The sequence below is a fragment of the Ciconia boyciana genome, chromosome 10, assembly GCF_034638445.1.
Source record: "Ciconia boyciana chromosome 10, ASM3463844v1, whole genome shotgun sequence".
Taxonomy (NCBI): Eukaryota; Metazoa; Chordata; class Aves; order Ciconiiformes; family Ciconiidae; genus Ciconia; species Ciconia boyciana.
In genome coordinates, this window is record NC_132943.1 from 8,492,348 (window position 1) to 8,519,030 (window position 26,683).

General features: G+C 37.6%; 1 protein-coding gene across 4 annotated transcripts in view; it reads right to left on the minus strand.

Annotated features, from left to right (window-relative positions):
- MGAT5 (alpha-1,6-mannosylglycoprotein 6-beta-N-acetylglucosaminyltransferase) overlaps positions 1-26,683 on the minus strand; it is a 139,338-nt gene that overhangs the window by 80,925 nt on the left and 31,730 nt on the right. For all 4 annotated transcript variants that reach the window (XM_072873919.1, XM_072873921.1, XM_072873922.1 and 1 more), the window contains exons 2-3: positions 7,967-8,355; positions 3,274-3,441 (exon numbers count right to left, since the gene is read on the minus strand). In XM_072873919.1, the coding sequence (XP_072730020.1) occupies positions 3,274-3,441; positions 7,967-8,204 (406 nt within the window). In that variant the 5' untranslated portion in view covers positions 8,205-8,355. The remainder of the gene's footprint in view (positions 1-3,273; positions 3,442-7,966; positions 8,356-26,683) is intronic.

The window sequence follows — 26,683 nt, forward strand, 5'->3', positions numbered from 1 at the left end:
ATATCCTGGGCTGCATCAAAAGAAGCGTGGCCAGCAGGTCGAGGGAGGTGGTTCTGCCCCTCTACTCTGCTCTGGTGAGACCCCACCTGGAGTACTGCATCCAGCTCTGGAGCCCTCAGCACAAGAAGGACATGGAGCTGTTGGAGCGGGTCCAGAGGAGGGCCACGAAAATGATCCGAGGGCTGGAGCACCTCTCCTACGAGGACAGGCTGAGAGAGTTGGGGTTGTTCAGCCTGGAGAAGAGAAGGCTGCGGGGAGACCTTATAGCAGCCTTCCAGTACTTAAAGGGGGCCTGTAGGAAAGACGGGGACAGACTTTTTAGCAAGGCCTGTTGTGACAGGACAAGGAGCAATGGTTTTAAACTAAGGGAGGGCAGATTTAGAATGGATTTAAGAAAGAAATTTTTTTTCAATGAGGGTGGTGAGGCATTGGAACAGGTTGCCCAGAGAGGTAGTGGAGGCCCCATCCCTGGAAACATTCAAGGTCAGGTTGGATGGGGCTCTGAGCAACCTGATCTAGTTACAGATGTCCCTGCTCTTGCAGGGGGGTTGGACTAGATGACCTGTAAAGGTCCCTTCCTGTCCAAAGCATTCTATGATTCTATTATTTATTCACCAGGAAAACCTACAGAAGTTGCTGATAAAAGATTTAGAAGACATTTGGTAGCCCTTCAAATGACATCCTGACTACAAACACTAGTTACAGTTGTTTTAAAAGGAGCTACAAAACTCATTATTATGAGGTCTTTTCTCATCCATATGGTTCAGAGGAAATTTTTCATCTGCTTTTACACCTGTAAGGCTGCAAAGGCTGTGTAATGCCTTATTAACACTGTCATCGAGTTACAGGCAACTGCTGCCCACCAGCACAGAGCAGATCCGTTCCACAGGGGAACATGAACTACTCAAATTTATTTGCCCAGGTAGCTGCAGTGACCACTCTCAAAGTCTGGATTATCTTCGTCCCCAAAAGAATATTAAAAATATAAAAAATACATAATAGATTTATTTTTTATTCATCAGAAAGAAGGATGATAGATTCCGTGTTGCAATATCAAGGGACTGTGGTAATTGAAGGTGGTTTTAGCTCAAATGTAGCACATCAGAAGAAGTAACCTTGCAAGTCTATTAATTGTAAGAACTTTCCTGGAACAACAGACATTTTGCCATCAAGATGTATACTTGGAAAAAATTAAATACCCTCTGATCTCTGTTCATTGAGAAACATCAGCATTTTAAACATTGTTTTTTCAACTGCTTTGCAGCTGACAACCATTTCTTAACATACATTTTCTTCATTGTTACCTGGATTACTTACATAGTCACATTCAAACTTGTACCTGAGCTAAGCTAAAAACAATGTATATATGAACTGAAGAAAACATCCATACATTCTAATACTATAAATATTCCATTTTTATACTATTATTCTAGTTGTCTATACAGAAAAGGTGGACAGGAGCAGAAATTTTTTTTAAAAAAACGTATCTGGTCCAGTTGCCAGTGTCCTTAATCTCAAAGAAAAGACTTTTTCAATCCATAAATCTGAGTCATGGTCACATACCAGTTGTGTTTATTAAAGTCAGATAAAACCATAACCTGGACTGATTTCAACAACTTGACCCTGGAACTAAACCAGGATTCTTTCATTATCATGATCCACCTGTAGCATATGGATACTGTTCTTAGGACTGCTTTCTGAATACAGCAATGTACCTAATGAAAGAAAATTCCACTTGCAGAGAGGCTTTGGGAGGAGAAATATTGACTAATCATCATCATCTCTGTTCTTCCTAGTTTACAGATAAAAGAATACTACTTTCTTCCATGAAAGTGTTACTAATACTTAAAATACACAATGAAGAAAAGCCCCATAGCACATTCAGATTGACAAGTCCAGCCTGCCGTCATAGTCAGTTTTAAATTGTAAGAAAAATATGTTTTGCTCTTGAGTTTGTGTCCAGTCATAATCAGCAATGAGAACAAATATTTACAGTATAAATTTTACATTTTATTTTATCACCTGTATCTACTCAGGTAGTATATAATACACAGTAAACTTTACACAAGGTCAGTGAGGACAAAATACAGATTTCAGGATAGTTAGTGACTCCACTATTTACTACCAAGGTTTACAAGCAGTGTCAATAGATGCTAAGGTGCAGCTTAAGCCTGCATGAAGCTTCATTTATTTCAGAAAGGCTTTCCATAAGTAAAGGGACATGGTTACACAGGTTATAGAATCAGGTCTCAGTGTACTGTGACAGCTCAATCCAAAAATAATAAATGCATGAAGTGCTCCACTGGAAGCAGGACTCTTCTAGGAAAGTCTGCTAATGACACTGCACTGTTGCACTGATGAAGGAGGCTATAAAATGCTTAATTTACTTCAGAATTTTAAGCAGCAACTCCGAGGCAAAAAACATTTGCAAAAAAATAAACTCATGAAGTCTTTAAATAACATTACTAAAAATATTAAACATGATGTTGTTGGGATGCTCCATAAATACTACAGTTGTCCAGACAGAAAGTGAAATTACTAACAATAGCTAACATTAATTTGTCTAAATTCAGCATTAAAATATTACAGCTGATAAAGAGAGAAACAGTAATCCTAACATGTTTGCTCTCTGTGATCACTTCATAGCATAACAGCTGAATAAACTATTGTAAAGAAAACAATGGAAGTATCATGTGTATTTGTATACATACAAATTTAGACAAAATTAATGACTTCAAATGATGTTTTAAAAGATACATTTATTTAAGCTGAAGGTACCAGGTAGGTCATCTCTGTGTGTAAAATCGTAAGAGCTGTTAAGCAGAGTAGGAAAGGACATTTTTACATCAGAACCAGTAACAAACATAAATGTCTTCTTTCAGTTAATAACCAATAAAGTGCATATGGTAGAAATGCAGAGCAGATTCATACCAACCCAAGTAATTAGGCTTAGAGAGAAAACATCTGCCCAGTTTCATCTTTCTTAAGTGCAACCATTTAAAGTATGAAACATCTACTGTGAACAAGGTAGACTATACCCCTTTGGCAGACAATTTTATTTTCTTCAATGTGTTCAAGTTACCATAGAAGAAAGGCTTCCTCCGAGCTTGTAAAAAACCACTGGACTTAAGATTGCATTGATACAGTCTAGACTTTGAATTTTGTTTTCTAAGACATTCCAAATATCTAACACTGAAAAATCATGTTATGGCCAAGGGAGAAAAAATACACATTAAACAGCCCATAAATATTTTAAACAATTGCCATACCCACCTGCTACATTAAGCTTTTCAACTGCTCCTAAGCTGGGAGCAGGAGTGCTAGTATTGTTGGTAGAGTTTGCTCCTGTTCCATTAAGTACAAGATTTTCCACCTTGGACTCTAGCTTCCCAATGCGCTGCAAGATATTATCCAACAAGACAGCAAGTGTCTTCTTCAAATCTACAAACGAAAATGAAAAGTTAAATTGCTTAAAAATGCAATGCACGCTGTCAAGATAAGATCAAAAAACAGATACAAGAATGAGACTGGAATATATATAGACACTTTCTCAATGCAAATCTTTGTCATTAGCAGTTCTATCCACTAATTTGTTCAGACTTAGATGCACGTTTCCCTGGATGTGGAATTTGTCTTCCTGTGTACTTTATAAAGCACACTGCAACTCATATACATATCCTATATTTAAGGTGAAGTGGGCGCCTTCATGGGTACACACACGGGAACAAAAAAATGCAGCTTTGTAATAGCTCAAGTAATTAGAAGTTGCTTAAATAATAATGAATCTAAACCTAAATCCATATTCAAGCACTATCAGAAGAACAGTCTGTTAGATGCTCAGTCACCCGGAAACAAAAATCCCCTTCCCAAAAGAAGGGACAGCTTTGAGCCAGTACAAAAACCTTCTCCTGCATCTCCTCCTCCACCACAACCAGGTTCTGCACTGGCAAAAAAAAAAAGTTAAGTTCAACCTTTTTGTCGTATACACAAAACACCATAAATCACCTGTTTCTTTTCTTCAGTCTGTTGGTTATTACCTCTACCTATCTATTTGGTCTGACACAGCACTTCCTTCGTGTGGAAAGCAACATAACAGTAACAGGAGTTTGCACATCAAATGACAACCCCGAAAAAGAGTTCTCTGGTACTTTTGTTCAGATTTCTTGAAGTAACACAGACAGTGGGCAAGCTAAAAGAACTGTGGGCAAAAAGGGAAAAATAGACCACTATCAGACTAAACTGTATAATTATAGTGGCAACAAGCCGAAGAAGATGAAAGAAAGTATTGTTCTTTGTTCATTTACTCTTGTCTCACGATTAAAGAATTTGGTATGATGAATTTACATTATTTTCCCATTTAATTACATAAAATAATTACATGTGCATATGTATAATACATTTTCTGCTTTCCACAACTTTAGAATCAAATAACTTTCCAATCTGTAATAGAAAATATCTCCATATATCTGAAGAGATTCCTCTGCCCCAACATCTGTTGTATTTTTGCCACACTTATTTTGCGCTCCCTTTATTTTTTTTTTCATGACCAGCCCAATTCTTGTGCAAATGAGAGAGTAAATAAGAAAAGGCTATTACTTTTAGAAAGGTTATGATTCTTTTTTCCAAATAAAAGGAGAGTTATATTTATTCCATGGAGCCATAAAGTAGATTTTTTTCTTTATAACTGTGTGTTTTCCTTTGCCTTTAAAGATCAGAAGATGGAATCTTAAGCACTAATGATCTGGACTATCTTAAGAGGGGTCCAGAAATCACTTTATGGTATAGTGCGCAGAAGAAAAGGAAAGAGTAGAGCAGGGACTTAACATGAACAAAACCATGGTACAGAAGGAAGAAAAAAATCTAGGGAAAAAAGGTAGTAAAAAAAAATTCAGGAAACAATGAGGAAGAAACATAGCATACATAAAGGCATACACAGACCATAAAGAGAAATATGGCTAAATATTGTAATTTTTTAATACTGATACCAAAACACTGATATACCAGACTGACTGCTTACCAGAACAAAAAAGCAATTGGAGGCAAGTTTGAGAGGGGGAGAGCAGAAGCACAGATTCGTAATAATTTTTGTAAAACAACTGTTTACTGCTATGAAAATCTAATACTCACTGTGTATATTTGGCCTACAACTTTTAAAAGGCAAGACTCTGATCCCCCTACCTGACAGGTCAAGAAATGGTAGAAAGAAAAAGTGAAAAAGTGAACAAGCTGTGCAATCACAATTAAGGAATGACTGAAAACTTTTGAGTGGGTAAAAGCAGCCAAATGAAGCAAACTTAAAACTTATTCTTGGACATGGAAACCATGACTGTGCTTGCTAATAGCAATCAGAGGATAAGATTGATCGTGCCCCTGTACTCGGCACTAGTGAGGCCGCACCTCGAATGCTGTGTTCAGTTTTGGGCCCCTTGCTACAAGAGAGACATTGAGGGGCTGGAGCGTGTCCAGAGAAGGGCAACAAAGCTGGTGAAGGGTCTGGAGCACAAGGGTCTTGTGAGGAGCGGCTGAGGGACCTGGGGTTGTTTAGTCTGGAGAAAAGGAGAGACCTTATTGCTCTCTACAACTACCTGAAAGGAGGCTGTAGTGAGGTGGGGGTTGGTCTCTTCTCCCAAGTAACTAGTGATAGGACGAGAGGAAATGGCCTCAAGTTGCACCAGGGGAGGTTTAGACTGGCTATTAGGAAATTGTACTTCACTGAAAGGGTTATCAAGCATTGGAACAGGCTTCCCAGTGAAGTGGTTGAGTCCCCGCCCCTGGAGGTATTTAAAAGACGTCTGGATGAGGTGCTTAGGGACATGGTATAGTGGTGGTCTTGGTAGTGTTAGGTTTACGGTTGGACTTGATGATCTTAAAGGTCTTTTCCAACCTATACGATTCTGTGATTCTGTGATTAAAAGAAATAAAAAGGCTAAATAGCAAGGGCATTAATTTTCACAGAACAGTGAACTCCTACCCATTATCATTAACATTAGTCATTAATGTGTTTATTCCAGAACAGATAACCTAATCATTTGCTATCAACAAATCATCTGCTATGCCAAACAGGACAACCTAACTTACTTATTAAGTAATTATTATCTTACTCAGTTTCATAAAGTATAATTTAATATGGTGTTATTCACTCACCATAGCATCTTTCCCTCTAATATTTTAAATAAATATATTACCATTATTTTGCATTCTTCCAAATTCCTTAGTTGAAAACACCTGTCCAAACTTGTCTTTAAACTTAAAATTCTTCTTATCCATGGAACTTGAAATTTCTACACAAAACTTATCCTTACCTTCCCAGAAGCGTTACAAAGTTATTTCACCCACTTTCAAAAGCAGTTAAACTTCTCCTGTGGAACTTGACCACTGTTTGGCAGAAAGTCAGCTTACTCCTCAGCGGGATTTGGAACAGGAAATGAATGCCACAGGCAACAAGCTGCAGGGGGATCTTAGCTTAAGGATATCCTGTACTCTCAGACCTACCTAGGGCACAGATTAATGCATTTACCCTTCAGTTTCTGGAGACATATTGTTTTTTGGGTTTTGTGGGGTTTTTTTTCTTCAATTCACTTACCATCAAGCACCCTTACAGGATAACGGGACACTGATGATGGCTACATAGCAGACAGGGTTTTCTTTTAAGCCTACACACACAATTCTCTAGGGACCTTTACTTGCTTGGAGGTCTTCAATCTAAGTATTGATCCAGTACCACTCTATTTAGCTTGTGTTCCTTTGCAAGATTGCAATACCAGTATAGTTCAACATGCAGTCACAAACCAGTAGAAGTTACAGAATAAGGACAGCTTCTTATTTAAGCAACAAAGCAATATAATTGTTGGCTATGTTTGGGATGATAATCTCAGCCTTACAGGCAAGCACCTTCACACAAACTCAAAAATTCTTTTTTTAGAGGAAAAAAGTGGTAACAGGAACAAGGCATGGATAATCTCCCAGCAGGATACTTTCATTACATGCACCAAAAAGTAAAGAGTATTAAGAGAAAACTAGAGGAAAAGGTACAGCTATTATCTGTTGCATCCTAGTCTTTATTCTTTGTATAAGCCTACAAAAGACATCTATCCAATTTCTTCAGAGCTGAATATTAAGGCAACTGTAAAAGGAAACAGATCTAAATGACTAATTAGCCATTAACTTTCCAGATAGCCTGAAAGTGCATAGGTAAGTAAGAAAGTGAATTTTAAAAATGCTAAACAAGTAAGGTATATGAAACCATCTTACCAGATTGAAAAGCGGCCACACCTAACCTGAAACTGGATATTTTTATTTTCATAATATTTTCTGGCAATATGCTTTGTTCTTTTCTGCATGCTTTCTCTCACACATGAACACAAACTTAACTCTCATGTTGTACAAAATGGAAGAGAGTAGTCATTAAAACTTACTGCTGAACAAAGCACTGAAACTCACAAGAAGAGTTCTCTACCCTGAGGCAAATATGATATATTTAAGCTTAATTTAAGCTTATGCCAGATACATAAATTTAAACGTTATGTTACGTAAACTGACTGAACAAAGAAGTGAAATGGGAAAGAAGAAGAAATAAACATAGCAGGTCTCCACTTTACCAGGAAGGCAAGTTCTTCTTCCACAAGGAATTTCTTAGGTCACTGACATGCAAACTGAAAAGCCTCCCAAGTTTCTCATACACAGCAAAAAAGGTTTTTTTTAAATTAAGTTCTAACACATAACCTGAGGCATACCAGATATAGCTACTAGACAGATGTAGTAAAAATTAGACAACTTAATCTCCAAGTGACTGGAAATGTAAAATTTGTCCCATTTCATACTTATAAGTGAAGGCTGTTTTCTCCATCTGTGCAGAAAATCCACAGTGCAAAGTACTGTCAACTGAGCAGCGTTATGAAGTAAAATGTTTGGACAACTAAGAAAAGACCTTAATCAGACTATCATGTAATCTAGAGCACACACTTACCGTATGCTGTCACTGTCCCAACATAAGGCCCATCGACCACATTTTTATTTTCTTCGGCTAATGCTTTAATGTATCTTTTGCTGAGATCCAAAATTTGCTCACGTAGGACTGAACTGCTTTCATGTTGTGTTTGCTGCTGAATAGTAAAATGCAGAAGCATCATTCCCCAAATGAAACCAAAAGTCACCAGAAAAAAGCCAAGTTTCTGAGAGGACAGCTTCCATGGAGAGAATGCCATGATTCCCAACAGCTTCACACAGTTACTGCAAAGGTTCCTAAAGCATGAAGCCAAACAGCAAGTTCATGGTCCAGGTATATAAATTTCACAGAGCAGGACTCAGTCTTATTCCAACTCCTTAGTCAATGTACATCCGTATTTCAGTTCCATCCTGTTGCAAGAGGAAGAAAAAGAAGCATAGTTACCACAAAATATTACAAGTTTTTACTAGCCATACTAGGTCTTCACTCTAACCGGTACAAAATAGGAGTAGACAATATGCTTTCTTTGTAAATGTTTAATTTGTATGTATCAACATTGTACTGTACTAGCCAGAGCACAAAGAAGCTGAGAAAAGCACTGGAAATAGAACAAAGAGGGAGCGATGCGCCTGAGCAGGTGTAGAACACCTCTCAGTATCTGGATCAAATTCAATGCTTCAAGCAGTTTCTAAGCTGAATTTCAAGGTAAGGCTGCTTTTCCATATTTTTTTTGTGTGTACACACAAAACTTAGTGATGTTGCCAGTGCAGCAATTTAAGACAATTCTCAACATAATTCACTTCTCAGAAAACAAGTAATTTTAGCTGGCAGTGACACTGCTCAGAGTTCCTGGCAAGAGCTACAGCATATGGCTAGATAGGTGATCAGGAAATCAGACTCCCTCAGGGGTAAAGAAGAAAAAAGAAATCTACATTATTTAAGCCAATACACTCTCCTGGCTTACACTGCAAGCAGTCAGAAGGCTGGAATAATCTCCTCTTGCTCCTGTGTGGCCTCCACCATGCATAGTTACTCCTTATTCATAAAACATAGTCCAATGAGTTTGCGCTTTGCAACTAAATTCAAAACACATACTTCTGAATGCTACAATGTTTTTTGTATATAAAATTAATATTCTCTGAGCTTTTCACACACGAGGGAAAACAAATTGTAATAACGGCCTTCAAGACACAGTAGGACCATCTTTTCATGGTAAACTCAAAGATAAAACCTGGCATAAACAATCCAAAGGCAAGAAAAGCTCTGTGGTGAGGGCTAGAGGCAGGGTCCTTAGCATAAAACCCGACAAGAAAGGTAATTAAAAGGTAATTAAGTGTCATCTATCATGTTAAAACACAGTTTTGGTAAAATGTTATCCTTTTAACTTCATAATGCTCCCAGACAGGATTAGAGAACATAATGTTCCCTCCCATTCTGCACTTGCACAGATAATGCAGATGTTACTCTGTTTTAATAGGATAATTACACAGATGCCTGCTAGCAGTGCTCCCTGTTTGTTAAAATGCCCTTTAGATCTTCTGCTTTCAGTTGAACCAGCAGTTCTGCAGAGGGCCAGAAATACCTTTGGACCACTTATCTTCCAACATGTCTTGTATGTGCATTTAGCATTATTGACTATTATCGACTGTAGAAGTGAATGTGCATTACATAGTAAACTAAAAGCAGACAAGGCAGCGACTGTACTAGTCATTTGTGTTGCTAAAAGAACAATTTGTAGCCATCTTTTGCTTAAGGAGGAATGGTGCAGAAAAGTGAATTGCAAGTACAGTGAAAAAGATTATAAAGCCCGCAAGTTGACTTTATCCACACTTAGAATATCTCAATAAAGAAAATGAATGGTCTCAACAGCAAAAATGAAGGACTCCATTTAATGCTGCTCTCCATAAACTTAAGTTAATTTTCCAAGAAATGGCAGAGGGAAGTTTCATTTCTATCAGTTTATTTAACTATAGCCTTGGGACACTCTTGGGCTGACTAAAAAGTAGATTATTGTTATTTCATTAAAAACTGAATGTTTTACTATTCTCTTGCAATATCTGGTGTGATAAAATACAGAAAATGCCATAGTTTAAAACAACATCACAACTTTAAAAAGAAATCTGAAATATTCAAGATTAATTTCCTCAGTGACTTAATTTCAAGTAAGAATTGACAGCGTCCTCTACAGCAATAAGATCTGTGGTTATAACAGTCAATATTACTTACCCAATTATCAGTTGTTTGTGAAGTGGAAAACACTGAATAAGAAAGTAAACCTATCACCACCATGTTTTAACAGACAAGTGCTAACGATTTTTTATGACTAGTAGTTTAGGAAAAAAACCTGCAGAACATAATTAACATTAAAAACAGCAATTAAAAAATACAAGTATTTCACCATCTTCTTTTTAAAGTTCTAGAACAGAAACAAGGATGATTACAAAAAATATTGTATGTCTAACCTATGAGAATGATCTACTTAAATACAGCTGTTGGCTTTTCTATTCTGTTTATCAACAGAAAAAAGAGCCTTAAATCCACTCAAAAACTGTAAGAAGGTCGACAGCAAATATTCAAGTTTTGCCATAAGAAATGATTAAAATTCACTGACAGATGGAAGAATGGCCCTCACTATTTCAAGTGCTAAAAGCAAAAAAGAAAGCCCCAAACCCCTAAATACCACAAGCCCTATTTTTACTGCCATTTAAGCAATTCCAGTGGCTAGCAACTTGATGAATGCCCAACAACATGTACTTAATCAATTAACTTTACAGCACTGCTGGTGGCCATGGAGGTTTGTAACGTGCACAGGAGAAGAATCTCTCTGCTTCCCACGGCTTCCATGGCCTGATGCACACCTGCACTGACTTCAGTATATGTTTAATCCCATATCTGACAGATGTCAAGGACTGCAACACAACTATTCCACGGTTAATGATTACCACATACCTATAACGATACATTATTTGGTATCTATGTGGACAGTGGCTAGAAGATATCAAAGGGTTATGTGGAATGCATGAAGACAGCAGCACAGAAACGTCTCTGTGGTATTTCTGTTTTGACAGGAAATTAATAACTGAAGTGAGCAACAGTTGAAGCAATAAACACACATTTGTCTACTGTAATCAGTCATGGACTTTGATAGTGCCTGCTGACTATTATCTGTGCCCATATCAAGTAAGTCATTCCCAAACTTAAGGCTGTAGAATATTTCCCTTATTCTCCTCCTTGCCTTATAAATGTTCTCAAAGGAGCTGATCCTGTTAACTATTAAGGCCTCTTCCTAGTCTAGTCTCCAAAATGCACAACGGGAGCCATATCTAAAGAGGATACGGAAACACATATTTGTACGTGCCTCTAAAGAATGACAGGCTTTTTTTTTTTTTCTTTTAAGCTTTGGAAAAAGGTGGTCTCACTCTAAGACAACTCTTGAAATAATTCCAGCACCCCTCTGGAAACTGGATATGTCATAGTTGTGAAGTTGTTTGTGAAACTGTTAGGGAGATAATTCCTCCTGATTTACTGAGAGTAGCTAATGTACCAAAACTAAACGCCAAGTGTGAAAAACAGGGTGAAAGTGAAAAGATATACAAGGCAAGAAAACCTTTAATAAAGAACAGCTCTGTTATGTTCTTCCTTAAATTCAGCTCTAACCAGCTAAAATCTCACCACAACTGCACCAACACACTGGTGTTTTGTTTTTTTTGTTTTGTTTTGTTTTTAAACAGACCAGTTACAGCCTTTGTGATAAACATACCACAATTTAAAACAGAGTTGCCTCTACCCTTAACAAAAATGATTAGCATATTTCTTTGGAAAAGGGCTAACCTTACACCCATTTACATAGGCATACAAATTTTAATAGTCTTAGTACTTTTAGTATTTCAAACAGCTTCATGAAACCCACATTTTCTCTCTTCTATATTTAGTAAAAGCCTGCTCAACAGCTGGTCAATTCATTAGTTATGGGGGATAACATTACCATGCCTATGTCATCACAACAAAAAACCCCTCACGCTATTTAGAATCATATCAGGAAAGTATCCCAATGCCAAAGTGAAGTGATCCGTACATCAGGGATGCAAACCACGCATTTCTCAGCATTAAATGAGAAATTTAGTATTTAAAGCCTTTACTCTTTTTTTTTTAAAATGCTTAAAATAGAGTACAAACAGTTAATCTTCATGTGAACAGATTCTGGTGACACATATCCATGTATTCCTCTTCACTTTTTAAAAAGGAGAATTAATCATCTACAAGAGATTAAGCAAAGTCTCTTTATAAGTATGTACATATACAAAGCTTGATGCTCTCTGTCCAGTCTGTACCTATATAAGAAATGATACTTACTCAGGGTAAACTTGGAACAACACTATCCTCAGGATAGTCGGGATTCAACTGTTCATCAGTTGAATGCACTGTTCATCACTAGCTCCACAGTTATAAAACCTTAACTATCTGTAGCCAAAGCAGAAGCTGTTGCACACATAAAAGCAGCAGCAGATTAAGTAGCATTTCATTATTAGCTTGTTATGAATTCAAACATAAGCAAACTTACACAGCATGACTAGTAAACAGTGTATATGCATTTTTGTACCAAGTGGCTCAGTAAAAATAGTACTGCCACTGATAGGAACAGGCCTCAGGCCTTATGCCACCTGCCTTTCTATGCCAAATGTGCAAGGCCCAAATTCTGGCCTCTTATGCTTGTGAAATTATTAGGAGAACTTGTTGCGTGAGCCAGAGCTAGGTACCAGGTGCCTCTTTTGTTATGGCACATGGCTTAAATATGAGTTAAGAACAAAAGCCTTGAAAATAGAGGCACAGGTTGAAAGCAGAGGCCCCAGAACTGTAAGCAACTCAGTGATGGTCAATTTTTAGTCACTGATGAAGTGCAACCTTGAGATTTGGGGAAAAAAAAGCCTGCTTTTCTTTCAATAGCAGCAAAAGCTGAAAAGGATGAATAAAACTACTAAGCAACAAGAGAAGGCACCTGTGACAGCCTCAAACATCTCGCCATCAAGGACCATAGCTATCAGTGCTAAATACATGGCACCAGCTCTGTGGTACTGTGTGCTCACAATTAATTTAAAATGAGATTGTTACAGACTAATTGCTTTGAATATGCAATGGTAATGACTAGGAATGAGTAAGAACTAGCCATTAGCAACGTGTATTATTAATGAATATCAATTTAATGAAGTTTTGTTATAAAGTTTAAAGCTGGTTTAAAACTGTTTTACCAGCCTTCTAAACCTTCAGTCACAGCAATCTCTCATTCTGTTCTTACATATATCCATACACAAACAACATATATTTAGTTGCAACATCATGCCACCCTGCCTGGCCCCACGCAATTTGTTATTATATCACAACCAGCTCAAAGAGGTCCTCTTAAAAACCCACACATCAGGATCCTAATATAAATACTGATCTACTTTCCAGACTGTTTTCTGAAGAGGGCATGCTGCACTTGTTTGATTCTTGTTTGATTCTGTTTGATTGCAACTCTTTGATTCTGTAGAACAACTTGTTACAGACCAACAGAGGACAAACATCAAGATGGGAATTTCCTCTACTCTTACGAAGGGTGTGTTAACCTAAAAGCTAACAATAATTCAAGTGTCAGTCCAGTGGGCTGCCAACACACCAGAGCTACAGCCAGAAAACACAGTGGTGAGTGAAAACACCTGCCATATCCCAGCACTTCTCTGCGAAGGGATGCCAGGAGTCATGCTTCATGCAGAAGCTGATGTAATGCATCTTAAAAGGGATAGGCAATCCTCTAAAACCTCCTTTCTAGGAGTAATGAGTCCAACTGGGACTGCTAGGTTTTAATAGTTTAAACCAGACATGCTTCAACATATACATAAACTAGAATTCCAGGCTGATGTTAACCACTGTCTCCTACTGCAGCTGCATTGCCTAAACAGATGTGCACTATACCCCAACTGAATGCAAATTAATGGATTTCCTGGTACTGCAGTTCTTTATTCCTGCAGGAATATCTCAGCAGATGTCCCACCCCAGTTGGCCAATCTGTGTTCTGAAATAGTGCAATCCGTGCTGAAGACACCCCCCTCCCCCCCCGATTTTACTTATTGTAAGATGTTGGCTTTCTTCAGTCCTTTCAGAGGCTGAATCTACCTTTCCTTCTTTCAAAATACAGCACTAACAACAGGATAAGCTACAGCTTACTACTTAATACAGCCAAGTGAAATCAAAGAACAGTCATATGCTGTGTTGGTAGAAGATAAGAAAGGATAAACTAGATCAGAGAAGAAAAGAAGCCTGATTTCCAATAAGAATACTTGCATTTCAACACAACTTCGGTACTGACATGGCAATTAAACAACCAATACACTTAGGGAAAATGTTCTATTACATAAAACTATCCACACATCTAAAGAAAACTCAGGGCCCTCAGTTGTTATGCTGAGGGTTCAGAAACAGTCTAGCTGCCCATTAGTCACTGACCATGCCAAATGCATAAAGTGGAGGGCAGACACTAGGACAGTCAAAGGCTGACTCCACGCCTGCTTAGGGCAAAAAGGGCTGCATCCTGCCCTCCTAGCCTGACCAGGTCACAGCAACAAACGGAGAAAACTACAGCCTTGCAATCCTCTGAGAACTTACATTAGCTGCTAATTTTTTATTCCAAGAGACAAATTCAGCAATATAACATTTTACAAGATTTCAGAAGAAACTCATTATCACACATTAACCCAAAACACCAACCTGGTGGTTACTCTTCAGAAGAAAGGGAAAATATGATCAGATTAGAGTTAGTTTATAACTAAGCCTGGAAGACTCCACTGATTTCAACAACTAATCAGTAAACAATCTATTTCAATAGTTTAAGCCATGAATTTTAAGGCACCTCAAAACATTTTTGTTAATCTTAAAATAAACTTTCATCATTCAGTTGTGATCATCAGTTCTATAAAAGACAAGATTCATGATAGCATGTTCTGGAAGGCACAGAAACATGCTAGCAAAGCCGATAATATTAACCCACATCTGCAAGTCCAAGGTCTAGGTGAGGCTTCCAGCTGAAGGTGTACACAGTCCTTCCATACCTCACAGGCAGTCTCCATTCACAGCACCTCAGGAAGAGGAGGTAGCTGAAAAATCGTGCAACTATAGCAGACTCATCTGGTAACAGATGTTTACGCACACTTTTGCTAACTGCACATTTTATAACTTAAGTTCCTTAGTATATAAAGTAAATGCATAAAACCATTTCCTTAGCTGAATTACGGAGTCTTAGTTTCACAATTCCTTCTGCTGCTCAACTTTATTTTGAGCAACGCTTCTGCCAACCCATTCTCTTCTTCTAGCTGACAGATGTCACTACATCTTCTCTCTCACCACCCATCTACAGTTGAAATGGCACCACATACTGTTCCTGAAGTGGCAATTTGGGATGCAATCCTATGAAGTGAGAAGAGCAGAACAACACTGGGTCACAACAGTAAAAGCAGGACAGATGGACTGAGGGAGAGAGTAAGAGTATAAATACTCCGAGTTTGGGTTTTTTTAGGTTGGGGGGGCATGTTTGCTTGTGTGCGTGTAGTAGAAATTGGCAGGAGGTGGTGAGATGAAAGTTGATGGAGAGAAAAGCAGCCTTCGGTAAGATGCCATAAAAACAAGTAAATTTTTATCTTGAGCAAGCAGCTTGCCTTCACTTTCAAAAATCAATTTCTCCACTTAGAAACAGTTTGGGTGGCAATCCCATCATTATTTCCCTATGTGGGCCTGTGGTTTCACAGAGCACTCCAAAATGTTTCCAGTTTTGTACCAAGCACATAATTTTCTGTAGTTTAGTCCTACAGAAATTAAACCATCAGATGTTCTTCCTTTCATGTTGTTTGCTTACCCTGACATTTCAGGGAGGAAAGAGTAAAAAAGGGAGGAAGGTTTACAGAGAAGACAAAGGAAAAAAGGATTACAGGAAAATCCATAAGGAAAAATCCTTATGGATTGAAATCCTTATGGTTCAAATACTGTTTCTTGATTAATAACACTCCAGGCAATGCATGTAAGGCCATAATCACAAACTATCCTGATCTTCTTTTAATAACATTGCTTAGAGATCCAGAAACTGAATGAATTTTATGACTAGGAATAGGACTTTCTTGAACTTCAGAAAACCAGAAATATTCCTGACCTTGAAAAAAACAAAAGAAATTTACTTTTTTACAGCCATTTACAGGCGAAGTACAGGGTATATTAATAACCTTCATCTTGTTGCTGCACTAAAACAAGATGACCAAAATAGCATTTTCTCACTGAAAAAGAATATTTTGGGATGTCAGCATGCTGATCAAGAAATTAGGAAACTTTGTTTTGTTGGGTTTTTTTTATTTATTTATTTTGCAATAAAGTAACTTACAGAGACTGAGAGCCCCAGTCATACTAAGACTTAGAGAAAGGATCTAAAACATCCCTAAAAACAGTGAAAAAAGTATGCATGAGTCATGCTTTCATGCCTGCAAGAGTCCCCTGTAACTGAACAAGCAAACATTTAAAGTTACTTCATTAATGTTACTGAATTTTAAAAGTAGGACTCATGGACAAGAAGTTTTATCCTATTTCTAGTGTGGATACAACTACATAGCTTTTTCTCGTCCCCTCCTCGCATCTACCCTCAAATGCTAATATATGGCATCCTTTTATGTCATTCTCGATTTTACATTTGGCTTTTGCCCACAGAAAGGCATAAATATGGCACCTGCTGAGAAGCATGGTCTCATACTTTTCAGATCACCTGGAAGTTCTCCAATGTTATGAGCAAAACATCCTTGGTTCTTAAACAGCAATCCTGTGCATGCAACTTGGTTCCGGGAATTCTCTCCCGTCTCTTTAGGACACAGTATAACTGTGGTAGCAAGAGTTACAAGCATCACTATGAACTTATTCAGAAAACTTTATTTTTAATGAATAATAAAATTAAACTTCAGCTTATAATCAAAGCAACCAAATTATTTAGCAATCCTCAAAGAATTAAGTTTATTATATAGAAATTGGATCCATTAGCTCATTTCTTGCATCAAGCAGATACTCCAGGCTCCAGTCTCACCCACTGCTATTAACCACAAATCAGCCTGTTACATCACATCTTGCAGTCTGTCCAAGAGAAAAAACCAGTAACTCTCAACAGCAGCTCTGTCCAACTCACAGAGGAAAGTCAAAAAGTTCTTTGTATTCAGCAAGAAAGCTCTCATCGATGTGGATGCCCAACCATCATCCCTTGTCAACTTGATGGTCAACACACTAAATGTAGTCTTTGGCAATTATGTCAGACCCCAGGCAGACAGGCGAAAATAAAGTACAAGATTTAAAGAAAGATCCAAACATGTTCGTGCTCAAAATACTCACTATATCTTACTGAAAAAGCTTTTCAAAAATAGAACACAAAAATATAAGTACATCTGTGTAAGAAAATTAACTGTCTTGAACTTCTTATCCTTTGCTGGGGATGGTGGATAATCAAAACAAAAAGAAATTCTCATTAAATTGGGTTGAAATAAACTGTCACTACAGGCTCTACATCCAAACTTTCTGTAAAGGACAAATGTCAACAGAAAAAGCTAGAAGAGTCAAGTTAAAATAGAGAAGAAGTAGAAATAAATACATAGGAAATTAGCATGTGTATGCTATGAAGCAAGTGTATACCAGTTCATAAGAAGAAAAAAAAAAACAAACCTAAGCTGAACATTAAATTAGTCTTCAGAAATATTTATTTCTTCTTGCTTTAGAATGTCTTGAACCTGGGTCAAAGTATAACATTTCTTCCAATGGATTTGTTCTTGGCAAGCATTTTGAACACATTCCAGATAATGTGGCTAGACAAATGGCTGAAAATACTAGCTGCGCCTCCAAAGTACAAAATTTAATAGAATTAAAACTTCAACACAGTCACCTGTTTGGAAGCAACAGTACTGCTGATTATTCTATTGCTCTAGTTTCTGCATTTAAATCCTTCTCTTTATTATTGAAAAGGATGAAATTGCAATTTGCTTCTTACCTAATTTGAAAGTTAGTAGGACAGCAAAATATTTTAACCTATCTCTTGCATCACCTGCATATATCCTGTTGATTAACATTGGTATTTATTAACAGCTGTTACCACCAAAGATTGGAAGAGCACTTCCATTGAAATGAAAGCTGTTAATGTTTCTTATTTCTCTTTGTAAGCAGCAGCAATTTGTCACACAGAGATCAGTTCTGCATAGTATTAAAAAATACAATCTATCCCATCCTAACTGATGAGTGACTATAGTGTTACTGGGTCAGTAACAGCACCACAGCCACACAGCTCACTTTTTTGTTAAACTGTAACAACCTCTTACCACAAACATAGCATTCCCACTGTCCAAATATTTAAAGGGACATACACGTACTTCTGTACATGTCCAGTAAAGCCCAATTAGAAGCCTACAGGCAGAACTTTAAAGCAACAGTAGAGCTTGAAAGCAATGCTTTTCCTCCAAAAGCACAGGACCAGCCACCTTCGTGGAAGGGTGCCACGTTGGGCTAACGTTAGAAGAAGCATTAGACAAAAGTTTTGATACCTACGCAGTTCTGATCCATCCAGCCATAAGCAAATAGTAACAATATGAGCCTTCACATAAAACCCCTCTGCACATGATTCTCACAATGCTGCTATGAATTGTAAAGCTTTACTATAAACTATGACAAATATCAAATGACTTGGCCATGACCACGACTGTATTTTCAAATGAGAGCCAGCACCAGGCCAAGCACAACCACATTCTAACCTGTCATCTATTATATTATAACCATCGTGCTGCTGGAAGGCCATCAGCTTGCCAGTTATCTGCAAGATCTTAAGAAACTACACAAGCTTCCTTTGCAAATGTATGAGCTGTACTTAGTATATCTAGGGCACAACTTAGGAACTATTTTGAGTACGTGGAAAACAGCCTCCCCTCTTTCGCCATCCCTAGACAGCTGTAGAACAACTTGTACTGGCAAACTCTGAGGAATAGCTCTGTTTCAGCTGTAGCCCTTACAAAGCTAAATTGGGGGGGGGAAGTGAAGTGTAGAAAACAGCCAGCATGGGCAGCATACGGAAAGTTAATCAGTAATATAACTTTATAGTTTCTCTCTAGACTACTGCTAGGCAGGGAGAGGCAGGAGGACACACAAAAAAACCCCACAATCCAGGAAATAATATGAAGAAGTCCTAGCAAGCAACAAAGGTTTCTGAGGTATGTTCTGCACAACATAGTTCTAAAGGATGGATGCAGAACCCCGTAAGATCTCTTCATTGCTTATACCCCATCATTAACAACAATGTTCCTCTTTTTAGCCTCTCACTCCCAAGTTTTCAGTCCTCTAGATAGCTATAATCTACTATTACTTGAGAAAGCTATTTCATCTGCTGGTTCTGGTCTACAGTGCAGTAATGGTTTGGGTAATTAACTTTCTTTAATGCCTCAATGCTTTTTATAAATCATCCAAATTACTGGAAAGGCCTCCTTTCCAAAGCATGTTTTGTTGAGGCTATTGTCAATACTCTCATTCAAGGTTTGGTAGCAAAAGTAGCTTCATTTTCAGTGCTGAAAGCAAACCTTTATTCCTCCTGCAGTGCAGTTCCAAAGTAAATGTAAATGTTAACATTCTGGCAAGTTTAATTATTTACAGTATCAAATGCTTGAGTGGTCATGAATTTCCTCTTCCTTCTCAAAGGATCTAGTTAGAATTTACACAAGAAAGTTATCCTTAAATAAACCAGGAAATGAAGCCTGAAGTCTGTCTTTAATAGACATAAAATCACACCTTAGGTCTCGAAATCTCTATTTACATCAGCAAGTACCACAGCAGACCAGGAGCATATTTGCAAAACAAGATGATAGGTTTTGAGGACCTGACATTCACACCATAGGCGTTTCAGCTCAGGGGTGTGGGTGTCAGTACCAGGAGGACAGTGCTGTGGATTCTATCTAGACTGGTCTTAATGTCCTCGAACTGTTGGTATTTGGTCGTTACTTGCATTCCTGGAATATTTTCATTAAAGAGGAATTCAGATCTCTAAGAGTACTCCACAATATAAACCAAAGTGTTATTAGCAGGGTTATCAATTCACTTAAAAAAACATGTCTCATTCAAACCTATGTTTGAAAACATGCTAAACTATTCTGAACTATCAAACTCATTCATACCATAGATACTCATCACAGAAATTGCCAAGGAAATAAACTCATAAATCAATTACCTGCAGTTATTCTCTCAAGTAACATAACACAATTTGTAACGTTAATGGCCAAAAAGGTATACAAAAATCCCTATCCCTTTCTTTACATGTATTTTGGTTATAGACTAGCACACAATTGCAGATTTACTGAGACAGAACACACTTGAAACCAGAGTTCAGCTTACATTTGAATGAGCTGTAACTATACCAAAAAGGGTTTCCTGAATTCCTGCCGCATGGTAACATGCTAAGGTTGCCCAGACCACATACGATCCATTTTACAGATATCGACCCATTGTAACAAAATGCAAACACTTCAAAGAACAGTAGCAATTTAGTTTTCTGCATTTTATTTTTTCACCATCTCTTCTAATTCCATGCCTTTCCTTACTGTGCTACCAGGGGCCTTCTGAGCCAGCTACTAGTTTACAGAAAGCTTGCAGAAATTTCACCATCAGTTTGACGGAAATTCCAACGGGAATTGGAAGTTATGAAGGACAAAATTGGATGACTGAAAGAGCCTTGTTTTATTAGGAAATTAGACTAGAAAAATCAGAGGCAGAAATTTTGTATTCACACATTTCAGGTGTAACAGATTACAGATAAATAATACCATCAATAGGAAAACAAAGCTCAGGTCTTCCTTTTAATTATGAACAAGAATTTGCAAATGTCATCAGCATTTCATTGATGCAGTAATCGATGCAACTGCAGAACAGCAGATATGAGAAGAAAGTTGTACAGAAAACAATAGTTGGTAAGAAGGGGGGAAACCAGCTTGAAACCTGGGGGGGGGTAGGTGGGGTGGAAATCACTATACAAAAGACTAAGTATTAAGCTGGTTAAGAAACTGAAAGGTGAGGCAGGGAGAAGAAAAACAAATGCCTTGAGTGAGGAGATCAGGTAAAAAAAATATTTCAATGCAAGTCTAAGAGAGAGTAAACAAAACATATGTCAAGCAGATACAAAGGTACTAGAAAAAGCAGCCTGAAAGACAAGGGCTAAAACTGAATGGCTGAATACACTGGGTCACAGTAAGACCAAGGAAACAGATCAAAGAACATAAAATAATACCAAATCAACATTATGCATGATATGCCAACAGACACAAAGGATATTACAAGTGCAACTGGTAATGCATAACTAATAAGTTTCCATATACAAATAGGACTGTAACTATTGACAGAGGAAACAGTTGGCTTGTCAAAAGAGTTATCGCTATTTCCTGATATACTTAAGCTGATAAAGTTTTCACCTCAAGTGAGGAATAGTTTTTCATTTATGAGAAAGCCACAAACAGTGACCAGAACTTCCTGTTTCAAGACCTTCCTTAAATAAATTATCCAAGATAATGGAAAACTCCTTCATAACTACTATTCCTCAATATTACTGTTAGTCTTATCAATATAAGAACTTCTAACTATATATCAACTCTAACAATATATCAACAAAAAAAAGAAATTCTCTTAGGGTCAGATCTCTACGCAATTTATCTTCCAAACACTTGCATTGATTTACACCATAAGGATCTGGCCCCTAGTGTGTAAATAAGATCTGTTCCACTACACATATATACATTCACAAGCATAACGAGTTCTACAGGTCTCAGTACTCATCAGGGACAAAACATAACATTATCTTTGCATAAGACATTATGGGTCTACGTTAAAGTTGCTGCACAGGTGGCAAGAGGATGCTGGAGACAATAATAGGAAATAAAGCCACAGACCCTGCAAGAACATATTCAAGATTTACAAGCAGGATTATGAAAATATTTGGTGTAAATTGCATGTTAAGCATTTACAGCTCAGGAACTCCAAGGTCTAGGGTCACATTAATTACTTAAATAAATTGGTGAACATTACCTCCTTCCATGTGGTCAGTGACGATTGAGAGTTCCTTTAAACTTACATTTTTCAAAACTGTAAGTAATACTTTCAAATGTTCCGAAACAGCCACCCTCTTCAACACATTTTACACGCAGAGTGACGTAGGCAGAGATACTTGGAAACACTGTATAGCCATGTATCTAACAGGCGACAGAAGAGACAGAACTAACCATCCTTTATATACTTCAGCAATTTCCATTGGTTCCTCTATGTTTATTTTAGAGAATAAATTCCTCTCAGTGGTCTGATAATACCTAATTAATTATGTTTATTGATACCAGGTTTAGGCTACTAGTCAAGTGTTCTCACATTAAATATTGCACAAGAGTGTCAAGACGGTTTTTTTGATAGTGTTAAATCTGAAGACAGCCAAAAAAGAACATGTTTTTAAACCCACTCTTGTCCACAGTTGTAGCTTGGGAAGTACAGAGTAAGTGAAGTTTTCTACGGAAGTTTTTCAGCTGGCTGCTCCCTTTCTGTTACTAGCACAACACTATCTTCCAGCCTATGTACTACTTTCAAAGTTTGTATGCATTCACTTTATCAGGCTTTCCAATTCTACTTTGTTAACAACAAAATCTGCTTTCTGAAGGTTAGTAAACATACTTCACCACAAGCAGCAGAGCTTTCATATCTCGTACTGGGAATCATCCATACTGTTATGTTTTAACAGGTGGCTGCGTAGTGAGTGTCAAGCAAAGAAACACTTACTTGCATAACATCCTTTCTGCATTTTTATATAAGCACAAACCAAGAAGCACATACTGCTAGAGAACAGAATAATTTTGGTGCATATCAGATTTTTCAGATTTCTTTATCAAGTATGATTTAAATATCTCATCCGTTCCCTCTTCCCCCTTGCTTATATGCTATCTAAACTTTAAACTCCAAATTCAACAAAAGAACAACCCTCCAAATACTTGTTTTATAGATGCAACAAATTTTGTGAGTTTGGCTGAAAGTACAAGGTTCCAATTTGTCAGGTCTGCTACTCATGAAGCCTCAACCAGAGCTCTGCTTTAGCTTGCAAAGGAGTCAATGCTAAGCACTGAGAAGCAAAACCCACCTTGTCATGCCATTATCTTCATCAATAAACCGAACTAGATGGAGGACTATAAAACAGAAAAACCTTCTATCAGCTTGACCGAGAGAAAAGATACCAGCCAAACATATCTGTGTCATTAAACAAAGACTTTCCAACAGACACAAGTCAATGCTTTCAGCCGGCTTGCAACCTGCACAGTACTCAATGCACTGGTTGCAGTAGCTCATGGTGATTTATGACTGCAAACCAGAGGTCACTGAAGTTAAGAAGGTATGGCTTGTTAGGCTCTAATACAGGTAGAGTTTCACTTGCAATAATTGCCCCAGTTAATGACAGAGCAACTGACTGCACGTGCACCCAAATAAACGTTTTTGTACCCAGTTCTCAAACTAGGTATCGTAAAAATCAAAAATGCCCATTACTAGCTTCACTCAGTTTGCAGTACAGTGGAAAAATCTGGACTGGCAAGCCTGATTGGCCTCTATTTCCCAGTACTAGGAGGAAGACCATACATGTTAGATGTAAATTGCAGACCACCACAATAGTCCTCAAAAACCCCCTTGTAACTCCACTCAGGTTCCGCAGTCAGGGCAGAAACACAGAAAAATCCCCCTCAGCTAGAAGGCTTTATGGTGGGAGTGGGGCAGGGTGTTCTTCCATCATTTCATGAACCTTCAAAGTAACACGGTGCCACCACTGACCAGCATATATCTGCATTTTCCTATCACATCCCCATGTTCTCTCATGATGTCTTCCCTGCTAGTCCACAAGGAGGAAACCCTCCAGTGTTGGACCACCATCCGCACACACACCCCCTTCCCTCAGCAAAGGTGCCACAAAAGGGATGGGGAAGCATGTAAAGCACTAAAGGCAAACATTACAAATAGCATTGGTAGAAACATTTGTCCCCGATGCCTTGAAGTCCCCTCCTATCAATTTCCTCTAAGTACCAGTTTGTATATAGTACCCCTTAAATTATTTTATACCACTAAATGCACTGTGCCTCCATCATATTATGGCCTAGTTCCTTGATATTTTCCAATTAAAACAGGATGAAAACTCATTTTTCAAAAACTTTTTTTTTCCTCTGCATGGTAATGAAAAAATAGATAGGTGCTTTTCCCCACTCCAGTTGACCTTTTAGTCTTTTGAGGGGACAGGGAGAATTATTACTTGAATTTTTTACACTTTCTCTCAAAACAAAGGACAAAATCTTATATAGCACCAGTCTCTAAAAAGAATAATGGTAATTCTCGTTATTTAGCTTTTGAGTATTATAATGTACTAGATGTAAAACTTCATAAAAAACACTTAATTCTCCGTTGAAGGCCAGCCATCTCTGAGGCAACTCTCAACAATCAAACAGGAACATTTTCATCACTTTAGAATAATAGGTTTAGTGGGGAAAAAAGCATTAAGTGTATTTGACAAACATGCACAACATGAGACAAGCAATTTGCACATGTGTATACAGAGATTTAAAAAAACCATAGAGGACTTTTTGTAAAATGTGCTTTACAAAAATACAGAAGAAAACCACTTTAAGACTTCACGATAATGAAAAGATAACCTGGTAGACTGGCATTTTTCCCCACTTTAGTAGATTTTTCAGTCTTTTTAGGGGATAGGGAGATAGAGTTTGAAGGACAAAGTAGGAACCAATAACAAAGATCTAACATTAGCAGTGGGTGCAGGATAAATATCTAAAAAGTTTCATGAGCAAAACTGAAGTGATACTGCAAACACTGCAAGCAAATAAACATCAGGGAGATTAAAAATGCAAACCAGCAAGCATTAGAGAAGTGTCAGCGAAACCACTAACAAAAAACCTCCCCACACTACAGCAAACTCCAAGAAACCCGGTTTCAAAGAACAAAAGCAGATAGTTTTTCTCTTTCAAAAAGAGAAAGGCGCCAAGAAATCCCACAATTTTTATTTAAGAACCTTGACAAGAATTCATTTTTAAACTTAGTGTTGCATAACTACAAAAAAAGCACCATCCACTGAATTTAATTTATTTTAAATAAAAATGTATTCACTAACATTTCCTATTCTTCTTCCTCCACTGGATTTTTTTTTAATTTCAATATCGCAAGAAAGTTTCAGAAGACCAGGTTTGGAAAGAGTATTAAATTAAATACCTGTTGTGTAATTTTTCAAGAAAAGCAATTAAATGGGACTGGCTAAAACAAACCAAAACCAAACTCTAAACAAAAAAGGGTGAATTGAGGCAAGGAAGAAAAGCAGCAACTCCCAGGTTTCAACAGATAGCATAAGCTTATGTACCCCTTCCAATGAAAACAGAATTAAAAGAAACTAAAGGAATAATAAAATTTGTAAGAAGATAAGGCTTGTTACAAATTCCAGTGAAAAAGATAATCCATTCATCTCCATCTGACCTAAGCTTCCAGTTAAAGCACAAGGAGGGAGAAACTAGTCTAAAAGCATTGTTAAAGGCTAAGTACTTAAGAGGTTTTGTGTCAATATACAAGACGAAAGGACACAGCACAAAACTCAAGTAACGCATATAGGCTAAAAACCCCAAACAAATAAAATGTGATTCCTGTGAATCACAAAAACTCCACAACCCTGACCACATTTTTCATAAGTCAAGTTGTAATTCTTATATGTATTTTTCTGTCTGGAAAGTTAAATTCTAGGTACCTAAATGTATCAAACTGTACAATATAGTGTAGCTTGTAGAACAACAAAAGAAAAAAAGAAAAAGAAATTACCACAATTGCTATCTCCTAGCCAAGTGGTTGGATTTCACTGGAATATACAAGTGAAAATGTCATATTGTACACACAGGATTTTTAGAGTCAGACCTAACCCTCCAGACTAGTATTTGCATTACGGTAAATCCTACATATGGATTAGGAGACTTTGGCTTGTCATACAACAGTACCAAGGACAAAGATATGTCTTGTGCCCAGCAGCCAAGCCATGCAAAAACAGGTGATAAGAACGAGCAGATGGACAAACACAAAGAAACAAACTGTAGGAAGTAGTGCTAACGAGACTGGGAGTCTCATTTCCTTTTCTTCCTGTAGACATCACATCAAAGTAGAGTTTTCAGAAGAGATCTGAGAACAGTGAAGTAGTTTTGCTGAGATTAAAGGGAGAATTCCCACCTGTGTTAGGGAGGAACAAGGGAGAAAGCGAAAAGATGCTTTTTACAGAGTCTCTATCTGACAGGAAAATCTAATGCGGGCAGCACATAGCCCAGGTGGAGGCAAGAAGCAAGCCCTCATTGCTGAATAGGATGGGGAGACTGCGAAAGTGAAGACAAGAAGATTGTTTCAGTGGGGAGAACAGGAGTGGAAGGAAGGATAAAGGGAACACAGTCAAACTAGTATGTACAGGAAAATAGAGGACTTGAGAGAGCTGTCAGCACAGCAATGCCACACTTGTGAAAGCCAGAGAAAAACCATGTTACACTGAATTGAGATTAGAAAGGGGGAAGGGGTGTTTGCCTGTTAAAACAATTATGTTATATGACAGGATAAAAATGGCCATACCTCACAGAAAGTATGTCAAAACTCTGCAAGACTCGGGCTTTTTTTTTTTAATGTCCT